At 44.5% G+C, this 13,725-nt stretch overlaps 1 protein-coding gene across 4 annotated transcripts in view; it reads right to left on the reverse strand.

Moving 5' to 3' along the window:
* Positions 1 to 8,441: 8,441 nt before the first annotated feature.
* EFHB (EF-hand domain family member B) overlaps positions 8,442 to 13,725 on the reverse strand; it is a 66,834-nt gene continuing 61,550 nt past the window's right edge. Inside the window, exon 13 of one of the 4 annotated variants that reach the window (XM_061425402.1) lies at positions 8,442 to 8,772. In XM_061425402.1, coding sequence (XP_061281386.1) covers positions 8,599 to 8,772 — 174 coding nt within the window. In that variant the 3' untranslated portion in view covers positions 8,442 to 8,598. Of the gene's footprint in view, positions 8,773 to 9,861; positions 10,682 to 13,074; positions 13,512 to 13,725 lie in introns of those variants that run through there. The other 3 variants (XM_061425408.1, XM_061425417.1, XM_061425425.1) reach the window with 3 other exon arrangements.

The following is a 13,725-nucleotide window of genomic DNA, read 5'->3' on the forward strand; positions in this document are numbered from 1 at the left end:
TTTTCAGATTCTACATATAAGTGCTCTCATACAGTTCAATAATTCAGTTTTTCTGATAGACATCACTTAACTACAAAAGCTGATGAACTCACGAGGAGCTCACACCAGCACTCCGTGACAAACTAGGGATGAGATGGGGTGGAAGGTGAGCCTTCAAGAGGGAGGGGACATATGTACCCCTGCGGCTGATTCATGCTGATGTGCAGCAGAAACCAACACAGTATTGTAAAGCACGTGTCCTCCAATTAAAAATATATTTTTTTAAAAAACCTGATGAGCTTACCAGGGATTCTAATTGTGAAAATATTTCTAACAGGACAAATTACAGCCTGGATTTCCAGACAGCGCTTTTAGTCTTAAGTTAAATTTTGTACTAGTTAATTATCCCTCAAACAGTTGGGAGAGTTAGTGTGGGGAGCTCTTTTTTTAAAAGGTAAGTGTTTATTGATCAGTTTGAAGTATTGGTATTAATAAATGTAAACTTACTCCCCTGGTGGCTCAGTGGTAAAGAATCTACCTCCACTGCAGGAGACGCAGGTTCTATCCCTGGGTCTGGAAGATCCCCTGGAGAAGGAAATGGCAATCCACTCCAGTGTTCTTGCCTAGGAAATCCCATGGACAGAGGAGCCTGGTGGGCCACTGTCCATGGAGGTCACAAAGAGTCTGAAATGACTTGGCTACTAAAACAAACAAACCCAGGAGAGAAAGAAAGAAACGTTCCCGCTGCCCAGATGAAGGTGTATACACCTCTATCTACAGAGTAGAAAATCAGGTAATTACAAGTGAAATAAGGACTGTAAGCTCTAGATTACTCTCAGGAAACATTTTCTGAGTCTAAATGCACTTTTTAATTAGCTCTTCCAATAGCATCATGCTAATTGGCTAATTTGGAAATGATATGAGACCCCATGTGCTTTAAAGAAAATCTGTTTGTTGATGTATTTATTTGCACCTGAGACTGTCTTATTGCTGGCAGGACAGATATTATTAAAACAGAATCACCTGCTTATTTAAACCAGATTTTTTTTTTCCAAACATACATGAATTGGATTATCCCTAGTGTTTCAGGAGTAAGTATTAGCATTTTGAGTGATGGGAAATTGCCACTTAGCCAGGAAATAAATGAGCTTTAAAAAGACCCCATTATTTTTTACAAGGTTATCATTGTAAATGTTTCATAATAGAAGGAACACCCTTCAGGTTCACCCTCCTCGTGCTTTACGACCAGGGTGTTAACCTCCAGGCAGCCCAGCTCTTCACATCAAGCCACAGCGAGTTTTCATCAGAGGTTATTACATAAAACAAAATCACCTTTTATTGGTCCACACAATATTTTCAACAAGTTTCTCCGTGTGTTATTAACAGCTATTTTGTGAGGAAAATCTATTGAGTTTATTTGGGCTAGGAAACTGGCTTTCTAAAGCTTTCACGAGTTAAACATACTGTACTATTAACAAGAGCATCCTGAACTCTAGAAACGTGATTTAGGTGAGAATACGGTGATATATTTGGATATTTATTTATACCTCACCTGAGTGTTTCATCCTCCTGTACTGCCTCACTGAGATGGCACTCATAATTTAAACAGACCTCCCCGCTAGCTTACTATTGATAATGTTCCTTTACAGTCTAATTGCTGCCACTAAATAAGAAAAGGAGACACTCGACGGACCACCCTGGATTTCAGAAAGTGCAGGAGTCAGTCTGCTCCCTCCGGCGAAACCTTTTTTCTGCAAGCCTAGCTGAGCTGCGGGCAGAGCCTCGGCGCCAGGTTTGGAAATGCCAGGGCGCCCCCTGCCGCTGCCGGCGCGGAAGCACGCGTCTTCGCTCTTCGTTCGGAGGGCAGGACTCTCAAAGGGCCTTAACCCCAGTTCAGAGGAGTGGTGGTTAGTCAGGCGGAAGGACGGAACGAAGGGACAAAGGAGGACCAGATGGAGGGAGGGAGAGATAATCACCCTGAGGATAAGTTTAAGATTTTGGAGCAGAGCTACTTTAATCTTCAACCTGGCCTAGGTATCCACCCATGAGGGGATTGAGTATTACACAACCAAAAGCGTGTGTGTATCTGCACGTCTCTAAAATGCCTGTGCACCCCGTGTTCACTCAGCGCTACTTACAGTAGCCAAGACATGGAAGCAACCTAAATGACAGTCGACAGATGCATGGGAAAAGATGTGCCATATATATATATAATGGAAATTACATATAATGGAGTATTAGCCATTAAAACAGATGAAATAATTCCATTTGCAGCAGCATGGATGGACGAACAGATTGTCATACCGAGTGAAGTAAGCCAGACAGAGAAAGAGAAATGCCATATGGCAGCCCTTATATGCGGACTCTAAAAAGAAATAATAAAAATGAACTTACAGGCTCACAGGCTTAGAAAATGAGCTTACGGTTGTTGGGGGAAGGAATAGTTAGGGAGTTTGGGAAAGTCAAGTTAGGGTTGCAAAAACGGATAACCAACAAGGACCTATTGGATACCACATGGAACTCTGCTCAACCATAATGTGCCAGCCTGGATGGAAGGGGGTTTGTGGGGAGAATGGATACATGTGCATGTATGTCTGAGTCCCTTTGCTGTCCACCTGAAATTACCACATTTTTAATTGGCTATACTCCAATACAAAATAAAAAGGCTTTTGAAGATAAAATGAGAGTGTGGAGCTTTCATGGTGATTTCAAAGGTACATGTAACCAGCGTCACTCTCTCCCTGCCTCCTTCCTTGCTCCCTCTTTGGTAACATCAACATTCCTGTAGGTGGTCCTCCTACTTAACTCCAGACTTCTCACATTTTGAGCTCTTCTCCTTCAACAATCTTATTCTCCACCAACATCAGCCACCCATGCCCACTGTCACATCCCAAACATTACCAACAACTCCACCACCTCCAGGATCTCAGATGCAAGCGTTCCACTCTCGGATCCCATCGCCTATTTTTCTAGATTGTGTGTGTGTGTGTGTGTGTGTGTGTGATACTTCTCCACAATTATTCGACCCGCTAGAATGGTCCGATCCGTTGACTCTACCGTTTTTCACTACCCTTTCATTTCTGAGCATCCTCTTTACCCATCTTAGTTTCCACAGGTAGTCACTACAATCACACCGTTGCATGCACTCAGCTCCTTTATCCTCCCACCATCTTATTCACCAGGTGAAATCCCTACCCTCGCTAAACCAGAGCTCCGCTTACTCCAGATCTGAAGTTCAGCGGTTGCAGAAACTAACTGAGCACAAACACAAGACTGAGTGCCCGACCTCACCTCACGTTTGTGATCTCCAATTTCAAGATGCTGGCAGCTCTAGTACGTTATTGATAAAACTGGACTTCATCAGAATTTAAAGCGTCCTTTTAAATTTAAAAATACCTTCAAAACACAAAGCTGATAAGGAACTTGTATCCAGAATACATTTTTTAAACTCTCAAAATTTAATAATAAGAAAACAAGTCAATTTTTAAAGAAAAAAAAAAGGCAACATATTAGAATAGACACTTCACCAAAAAGGTATTGGCACGAACAATGAGGGTGAAAGATGCTTAACGTCGTTATCACAGAAACGCAGACTAAAACCACAATGTGCTGTTACTATGCACCAAGCAGGACGACTACACTTCACAAAGAAAACTGACAGCACTAGGGCGCACTAGAACTCCTCAAACTGCTGGTGATAACACAAGCTGCTGCGGCCATCCTGGAAACAGATTTTCAGCTTCTCGTAAAATTAAACATACACTTGCCACAGGTATTTCTCCAAGAGGAATGAAAACTTATCTTTGTGCATGTACAAAGATAACCTGTACATGACTATTCATGGCAGCTTCTTTCAGACTTGCCAAAAACTGGAAACAACTCAAGACATGTCTTTAACTGTGAATGGATAGACAAATTATAGCCTGTCCACACGGTGGAAAACCACTCAGGGCTAAAAAGATTGCAGTGCTGATCCACGCAGCGACGCGGATGGATCTCAGAAGCATTGTACTAAGTGAAGCAAGCTGCTCTCAGAGGCTGGCTACAATCTCCGTGAGTCCACCGATAGGACATTTTGAAAAAGGTGAAACTACAGGACAAAAAGCAGACCAGCTGTTGTAGGGCCGAGTAGGAAGGGGAAGGACAACATTCTGAGAAGTGGCACGACGCGCCTGTGTTTTGTCTGTGATGGTGGTCGCACACCCCCGTGCATTTGTCAACACTCATAGACTTGCACACTTTAAAAGAGTAGATTTTAATATACATAAATACATGTCGACAAATCTATTTAAAAGCTGATAGAATTTATCACAGTAGTAAAACAAAAACCACAGAAACAAATCCGACAGAAGATGTACAGCGTCTCAACATGGAAGGCTGGAGTTTGCTGCTTTCACTGCCAGGGTCTCGGCTCAATTCCTGGTTGGAGAACTAAGATCCCACAAGTTTCACGGTGTGTCCCCCCAAAGCATATATATGAAAAACTAAAAAGTGTTTACTGAGATAAAGAAAAGCTTAGTAAATGCATGGATATACCATATTTATTGTTTGGAAGTCACAACATTATGAAAAACTAAAACCATGAAATGATAGGGGGAATAGATGGAATAAAACTATCAAAGTGTTAAAAATATTTTAATCTACAACATAGTATATAGGGTTTTTACAATTTTTTACTTTTATAAATTCTTTAAAAATTTTAATAAAAAATTAAAATAAATCTAAGAAAATGGAGAGCTAAAAAGTGTTTACCGAAATAAACAAAAGCTAGATAAATGCATGATGGACCATATTTATTGTTTGGAAGTCACATTATCGAAATGTCAGTTCTCCCAATTAATCTTTAGAGTCAATATGTTCACAACAAAAAAATCCCAGCAGACTGTATGTGCATATTAAAAAAAAAAAAAAATAGAATGAGGTGCTCTGCTCAAAGCATATAGTAAAGTCACAGACTGGCCGTGATAGGTACTCTGAATTACCTAGAGCAGTAGGCCAAGGGGAATTGTTGAATCTGCCAAAATCAAATCATCCTTCAATAAAAAATAAATCAATAAAAAAACAAAAAATACAAAAAAAAAATCAACCACGGACGCCTAGTTAAGGAAAACGAGAATCGTGAGGATGCAGACAAAGTCTAGAGGCCGCCGTAAGGATCCCATGAGCAGGTGGGGACAGAGGGCTGCTTAGGAGCAGGTGAGATGAGCTACAACCTAAACGCAGGCCTTCCGATGGTATTTCCTGAGCTACAGCGGTGCCTACAAGCTCCATAGCCATGGAAACCAGCTTACAGGCTGGTAGGGAAGCTTTGTTACTTCGCTTTTGTGAGTAAGACGCCACAGCTTCGTAAGGGTCAGAGTCTCCCAGTCACAGATGCAGTGGGTGACAGACTTATTCTTCACACCAATCATGTCTAACGCTCCCAATTTGCTCCTCAGAAGGGGAAGGATTGATGAACCAAAATTGCTAAGCTTTAAAACACTTTTCATGGCTGCAGTGATGAACTAAAAGCCTCCTGATGAAAGTGAAAGAGGAGAGTGAAAAAGTTGGCTTAAAACTCAACATTCAGAAAACGAAGATCATGGCATCTGGTCCCATCATTTCATGGGAAATAGATGGGGAAACAGTGGAAACAGTGTCAGACTTTATTTTGGGGGGCTCCAAAATCACTACAGATGGTGACTGCAACCATGAAATTAAAAGGCGCTTACTCCTTGGAAAAAAAGTTATGACCAACCTAGATAGCATATTCAATAGCAGAGACATTACTTTGCCAACAAAGGTTCGTCTAGTCAAGGCTATGGTTTTTCCTGTGGTCATGTATGGATGTGAGAGTTGGACTGTGAAGAAAGCTGAGCGCCGAAGAATTGATGCTTTTGAACTGTGGTGTTGGAGAAGACTTGAGAGTCCCTTGGACTGCAAGGAGATCCAACCAGTCCATTTTGAAGGAGATCAGCCCTGGGATTTCTTTGGAAGGAATGATGCTAAAGCTGAAACTCCAGTACTTTGGCCACCTCATGTGAAGAGTTGACTCATTGGAAAAGACTCTGATGCTGGGAGGGATTGGGGGCAGGAGGAGAAGGGGATGACAGAGGATGAGATGGCTGGATGGCATCACTGACTCGATGGACATGAGTCTGAGTGAACTCTGGGAGTTGGTGATGGACAGGGAGGCCTGGCGTGCTGCGATTCATGGGGTGGCAAAGAGTCGAATACGACTGAGCAACTGAACTGACTGAAAACACTTTTCAGGGCTTCCCTGGTGGCTCAGTGGTGAAGAATCTGCCTGCCAAGGCAGAAGACCCAGGTATGATCCCTCCTCCAGGAAGATCCCACGTGCTACTGAGCAACAAACCCTGCGCTCTGGGGCCCAGGGGCTGCGACCACTGAGGCCCAAGCACCCAGAGCCTGCGCTCCGCAAGAGAGGCCACCGCGATGAGAAGCCCACACACCACAACAAAGAGCGGCCCCCGCTCAGCAGTGGATACTCAGCACAGGCAAAGAGAAATAAATACATAAAAATAAAGCTTTAAAAACAAATAAAACACTTTGTAGTCAGAGAAGCATAAGGACGTGAAGAGTAGGTCACACTAGGGACCACGATCTCTGCAAATGGGAATCAAGAAATCAGCGCTCAATCCCCGATGCAATACAATTTAGGGAAAAGGTGTCACTGTAGCAAAAGGCAGAAAAGACATTAGCAATGAATTAGAAATCACGAAGGCATGAAACTTGATTGAGGTTACAGTTCTTCATACCTTCTGATTATAGCCAAAGGTAAGAAATGTAGCTCACCATCACTGCACATGGTGACTGCAGCCATGAAATTAGAAGACAATTGCTCCTTGAAAGAAAAGCTATGAACAAACGTAGACAGGGTGTTAAACGGCAAAGACGTCACTTTGCGGACAAAGGTCTGTATAGTCAAAGCTATGGTGTTCCCAGGAGTCACGTACGGCTGTGAGAGCTGGACAATAAAGAAGGCTGAGTGCTGAAGAATTGATGCTTTTGAACTAGAGAAGACTCTTCAGAGTCCCTTGAACTGCAAGGAGATCAACCCAGTCAATTGTAAAGGAAATCAACCCTGAATATCCATTGGAAGGACTGATGCTGAAGCTGAAGCTCCACTACTTTGGTCACCTGGTGTGAAGAGCTGACTCACTGGAAAAGACCCTGATGCTGGGAAAGATTGAGGGCAGAAGGAGAAGAGGCTGACAGAGGATGAGATGGTCAGGTAGCATCACCAACTCAATGGACAAGAATTTAAGCAAACTCCAGGAGATAGTGGAGGACAGGGAAGCCTGGCATGCACACACAGTCCATGGGGTTACAAAGAGTCCAAGACGACTGAGCGACTCAACAGCAACAACAGACTACGGCATATCCACAGTATCTAAGTTAAAGAGTCATGTTTTAGACTAACACACAAAAAAGCAAGCAACAAAAGGTCAAGGTAGAATACATGTTATCCATCATTCAACTCATCAAGAGATATTACTGAGAAAGCCTCTGTCATGGGTTCAACCCACCCTGGTGCTCTCCTGATGCAGAGAGCACAGCCAGCCTAGATCACACTCCCATCACCACCTGGAGCTCATCCAGCCTCCCACATCACATCTGCACATCAGAGAGCCAAAGCAAACAGCTCTGGTGCCGCAGTGAACAAGAATCCAGCTGCCAGTGCCGGGGACGCGGGTTCAGCCCCTGGTCCAGGAAGATTCGATACGCCAGTAGCAGCTAAACCCCTGGGCCACCACCCCTGAGCACGCACTCTGGGACCCACCGCCGCCAACGACAGGGCCCATGAGAGCACTCTAGATCCCTCTCACTGCAAAGAGGCCGCATGCACGCAACTAGAGGGCCGCCCTCGATCACAGCTGGAGAAAGCCCAGCTCTGCTTCGCGCAGAGCAACGAAGACCCAGCCCCACCAAACACTAATTAACCAATTAAAATTTTAAAAGAGATGAGGCATAAGGGAGGGAATGATTCTCCGCAGTTTGCTACTAACAGCTCTCTAGAACTACATATCTAACGCTGTGGTCAGCTGTGTCCTCTTCAGATACTTCAAGGAGAGTATGCTTTTCTGGACATAGATGTGAAAAGCCACCAGCCATTGTCTTTTTGAAGTCAAGTTTTTTCTCCCTGAATCCGCTCCTTGTAATTAAATCTGTTTTCCTCAGATGTTGACAGAGACATAAAAGCCCATCAAGCTTCAGCTGTGTCATAGTGACGCCTACAGAGAAAAACAGCAAAATGCTGAAGGCAAAATCTCATGAACCTGGTGTCACACACCAGACTTTGAATCTCAGAGCACCCACCAGAATGCTGAGAATCCTTAAGTACACTAAACACGGACAAACTTCCAATATATTCTAGAAGAGCTACACCCTGGGTGCAGTTAAAGGTTAACTCCTGGTGCTTGTCAAGTTCTTTGGTGCTTTATAAGAAACAAGAAAATAAATTTTATAATTCAAAATCGAATTTATTAGCAGTGCATCCAGGCATATGAGCCCCACCACAGTGATTGCTGAATTATAGTATCTAAAACCAGAATGGACTGAACACATTAGGTGAACACAGATGTAGCAATTCTTCGATCTAAATGAACCCCACAAAGATCACGTGGCCACTTTGCACTTGGCTCGGTCTGCATGTTGTAACTCATCCAGGACACTTCTGATGTTCTCAACACAAACTTCTCCTCTGTGGTGTTTTTTTGATGCAAGATTCCATACGTTTTCAAATTCATCCTCAGAAAGCTTGACACCAATGTTACATAATATCTCTGAAATCTAGGGGGGGAAAACATTGAAGTCAGACCAAGATTTATGGGTATTTTAGTCTGTATTTTTTAAAAGATCTTGGTAATATCTAAGACTATGGACATTTATCCCTTAAAAAGTGTGTGGATGTGGATGTGTGGATGTGTGTCTGTGTGTGTGCTTGTTGCATATAATAAGCACATACCAAAATTCCAGGCCTGTCAGTTCAGGAATCATTTTGTAAACATGAATGAATATGAGGGTGCTCAGCTGTACTAGCCAATAACAAAGCTCCTTTCAAGTCTAGTGTTTCTGATCACGTTAAAGGGAGGCAGCCAGGGACTTCTCGGGCATGCCAGTGGTCAAAACTCTGAGCTTCCAATGCAGGGGGTGTGGGTTCGATCCACAGATAAGTAAAAAATAAATTTAAAAATTTTTAAATAAAGACAGCCAAATTCAAGGAGAAAGAGTAAAACAGTTAAAGATGGCAGCCTCACTAGATTTGACTTCCATGCCCATAACCCCTTATGTGTTATCTAAACCCCTAGCATATTAGTTTCTCTTTTTAAAAAATAAGAACATTTATGAAACATCTCTAACTGGCCTGCTGTAAACTTTAACCATACTTGTGGGTATGCAAATGTCAGAGAGAGAGAGCAAGCTTGAGCAAGTGAGCAGACTGAAACCTGAGCATGTTGGAATTCCCTGGCAGTCCAGTGCTTAGGACTCAGGCCTGGGTTCCATCCCTGGTCTGGGGACTGAGATCCCACAAGGCATGGAGCATGGCCAAAAAAAGAAAAACCTGAGTATACTGAAAACCGGGAAACTTTATTAGTCATCTCTCTGCAGTGACAGACAGTAAAAGGGAGAAGGGAAGGGGAGGGACAGGGTTGATATGGTCCAGGGGAAACACAGAAGGGAGAGAGAAGAGCAAGCGGTGGGAAGGAGTATTAGAGTGAGTGAGAGGAGAAAAGATCTGGGGGATGAAACTAAAAGAGGAAAAGCATTCACTACAGAAGGGAGAGAGAAGAGCAAGCGGTGGGAAGAAATATTAGAGTGAGTGAGAGGAGAAAAGATCTGGGGGATGAAACTACAAGAGGAAAAGCATTCACTACAGAAGGGAGAGAGAAGAACAAGCGGTGGGAAGAAGTATTAGAGTGAGTGAGAGGAGAAAAGATCTGGGGGATGAAACTAAAAGAGGAAAGGCATTTACTAGAAAACACACAGGAGGGAAGCAGAGAAGGAGATGGAAAGAAAGGTCAGACGGTGAACAGGAAAGCCAAGGAAATGGCCCCGCTGCTGAACACACCTCCTGAATGGAACCCTAACAACTAAAAGGTCCCATGGACGTGATGTATCTTGTGGGAAATTAGCAGTAAAATCAACCATACTCGAGATTCAGAACAGCAGGGCTGCCAGCAGCGGCAGCTGCAGCAGAGGTGACTCAAGGCCCGGCACAGCTTCTGTTCCCACCCAGCGGCGGGGAAGGGACGTCCCTGCAGAGTGCGCCTAGGAGGGGTCTTGGGCATCCCAGACCTCCTCCCCGGCTTCCTCCCCTGCTCCTTGGGAGGCATTTCTACTCCATCTTGTGTATTGATGAGCCAACAGAAACCCATCTATTCTAAGGGCTTCCCAGGTGGCGCTAGTGGTAAAGAATCTGCCTGCCAATGCAGGAGATGCAGGAGACTCAGGTTCCATCCCCAGGTCGGGAAGATCCCCTGGAGAAGGAAATGGCAACCGGCTCCAGTATTCTTGCCTGGAGAATCCCATGGACACAGGAGTCTGGCAGGCTACAGTCCATGGGGTCACAAAGAGTCGGACACAACTGAGCTGAGCGACTGAGCATACACATCTATTCTCAGGGTGATGCTGTTCTCCAACCAGGCCTCAAGGTCCTTTTTTTTTTTAAATAAACTTTTCTTAGAGCAGTTTTAGGTTTCTAGAAAAATTGAAGAAATTACAGAGAGCTCCCATATGCCCCATCACTTGCACCCCCATTTCCCTTATTACTAATTCTTTTTTTTTAAACTTTACAATATTGTATTGGTTTTGCCAAATATCAAAATGAATCCGCCACAGGTATACATGTGTTCCCCATCCTGAACCCTCCTCCCTCCTCATACCATCCCTCTGGGTCATCCCAGTGCACCAGGCCCAAGCATCCAGTATCGTGCATCAAACCTGGACTGGCGACTCGTTTCATACATGATATTATACATGTTTCAATGTCATTCTCCCAAATCTTCCCACCCTCTCCCTCTCCCATAGAGTCCATAAGACTGTTCTATACATCAGTGTCTCTTTTGCTGTCTCGTATACACGGTTATTGTTACCATCTTTCTAAATTCCATACATATGCGTTAGTATACTGTACTGGTGTTTTTCTTTCTGGCTTACTTCACTCTGTATAATAGGCTCCGGTTTCATCCACCTCATTAGAACTGATTCAAATGTATTCTTTTTAATGGCTGAGTAATACTCCATTGTGTATACATACTAATTCTTTTTAAAAGCTTGTTTATTTGCAGCCGTGCTGGGTCTTCGTTGCTGTGCAAGGGCTTTCTCTGCTTGTGGTGTGCTGGCTTCTCAGTGAGGGGATCTCTCTTGTGATGGAGCTTGGGCTGCAGGGCACGTGGGGTTCGGTAGCTGTGACACGTGAGTCCGGTAGGTGCAGCCCCAGGCTCCAGAGCACAGGCTCAGTAACTGTGGCTTTCAGGCTCGGGAGCTCAGTGGTCGTGGCTCTCAGGCTTAGCTGTTCACTGCATGTGGGATCTTCCTGAACTAGGAATTGAACCTGTGTCCCCTGCGTTGGCAGGATTCTTAACCACTGGAACACCAGGGAAGCCCCTATTAGTATCTTTTTCTTTCTTTTTTTGGCTATGCACATGGCATGTGGGATTTTATTTCCCAGACAGAGATCAAACCCCTGGTGCATTCAAAGTACAGAGTCTTAATCCCAGGCCCACAAGAAACACTGCGTTAAGTGTAGTGTATTTGTTACAAGTGATGAGCCAGTATTGATACAGTGTATTTAACTGAAGCCCACAGTTCACGCTAAGGTGTTCACTCTCTGTTGCGTAACCTATGGATATTGACAGATGTATAATGACGTCTATCCACCATTAGGTGGCGGTAGAGTAAAGAACTCGCCAGCCAATGCAGGAGACAAAAGAGGCGAGAGTTCGATCCCTGGATCCTGAAGATCCCCTGGAGAAGGGAATGGCAATCCACTCCACTATCTTGCTTGGAGAATCCCATGGACAGAGGAGTCCAGCGAACAACAGTGCATAGGGTCGCAGAGTCGGACACGGCTGAAGCGATTTAGCACACACCATTATGGTATCTCTTTACGACCCCATGGACTGTAGCCCACCAGGCTCCTCCGTCCATAGAATTCTCCAGGCAAGAAAGAGTACTGGAGTGGGTTGCCATTTCCTTCTCCAGGGGATCTTCCTGACCCAGGGACCAAATCCGGGTCTCCTGCATTACAGGCGGATTCTTTACCATCTGAGCTACTAGGGGAGCCCCATTATGGTATCATACTGCCTTAAAGATCCTCTGTGCTACAGACATTTATCCCCCATCTTCCCTCCAAGCCTCTGGCACACTGGTCTTCTTACTTCTCCATGGCTTTGCCTTTTCTAGAATATCATTTGGTTGGAATACTACTTGTGCAAGCCTCTGGGTTCTTACTTTCTACCTAGAATCATGAGATAAACAATGACTTACTGGTTAAAAGAATTTTTTTTTTTTTTTTAGTTAAAAGAATTTTAAGCATCAGGAAACAAGCAGGAGATTCTCATTTGTTTTGTCAGCCCTGACAGCCTATTTCATTGGCCCTTTAGAGTGACTGAGGGAAGAGAAAATACAGTCTGTGCGTGTCTCCTCTCCACCATCTCTGTGCTGGATCGAGGGTCCCTTCTTTGGAACCACCCAGTAAGCATCATCCTGTCTTTCTGCCCAACCCCTTTCAGTGGGGATGAATCGCTGCAATGAATATTACTAAGTCTGCGAGTTTGTAAGTGAGGGACCCTTCATCTGAAGTCCTGGAAAGCATCGTAGGTCTGTTCACATCATTCCCAGCTCTGGATCTGAGAGTTCAAAGAAGGCGTTGCTCCCTAGATCACAACTCGCCTTCCACAATGGCAGATCCAGACGGGCTGCTCTGACCCAGACCTGCTATTACTTCTCAGCCCTCAGAACCCCAGTGGCTATTCTGGCCTAGCTGGTTGCACCTGCTTGAAACCCAACGTAGGAAGAAAATCACCTGGGGTGTGACGATCACGTTTTCCAAGTGAAAAAAACGAGACACATGTTGGGCGGACACACGAGAACAGGGCAGAACATTTTAAATCAGGGCTTGTTGCAATCACCTGAGATAACAGCTCACAGAGAAGGCAGAGGGGCCCTCCTCACACGTACTCTGTGGTTTTTGGAGACCCACGACCACAGGGTGACTCACACAAGGAAGGGACTGAGCATCTTTGCTTTTTAAAAAGAGTTATCTTTGGCTGTGCCGGGTCTTCGCTGCTGCATGTGGGCTTTTGCCAGGTGCAGTGGGCAGGTCTCCTCTCCAGTCGCGGTGTGGGGGCTTTTCTCGTCATAGAGCGTGGGCTGCAGAGCGCGGGCCAGCAGCTGCGGTGTGCGGGCTTAGATGCCTCCTGGCATGTGGAATCTCCCCACCAGTGATGGAACCCACGTCCCCTGCATTGGCAGGCGGATTCTTAACCACTGGACCACCAGGGAACTCCTGGGCCTCTTTGCTTTTACTCAACAAAGAAGAATGTTGAATGTTAGGAAAACATTTTTCTTTTTAGACATAGGTCATGGTAAATATATAACATGAGTGAAATGCCTCTTATCAGAGTAAGTTCTACTTGAAGAATTGTACCAAATATCACAACCAAATCGCACATGATCCTCAGGAATCCTAATCTGAGGGGCTCCTGATGACTTTTATAATACAAGAGCTCAAACAAATAA

Source organism: Bos javanicus, chromosome 1, assembly GCF_032452875.1.
Source record: "Bos javanicus breed banteng chromosome 1, ARS-OSU_banteng_1.0, whole genome shotgun sequence".
NCBI classification, from domain to species: Eukaryota; Metazoa; Chordata; class Mammalia; order Artiodactyla; family Bovidae; genus Bos; species Bos javanicus.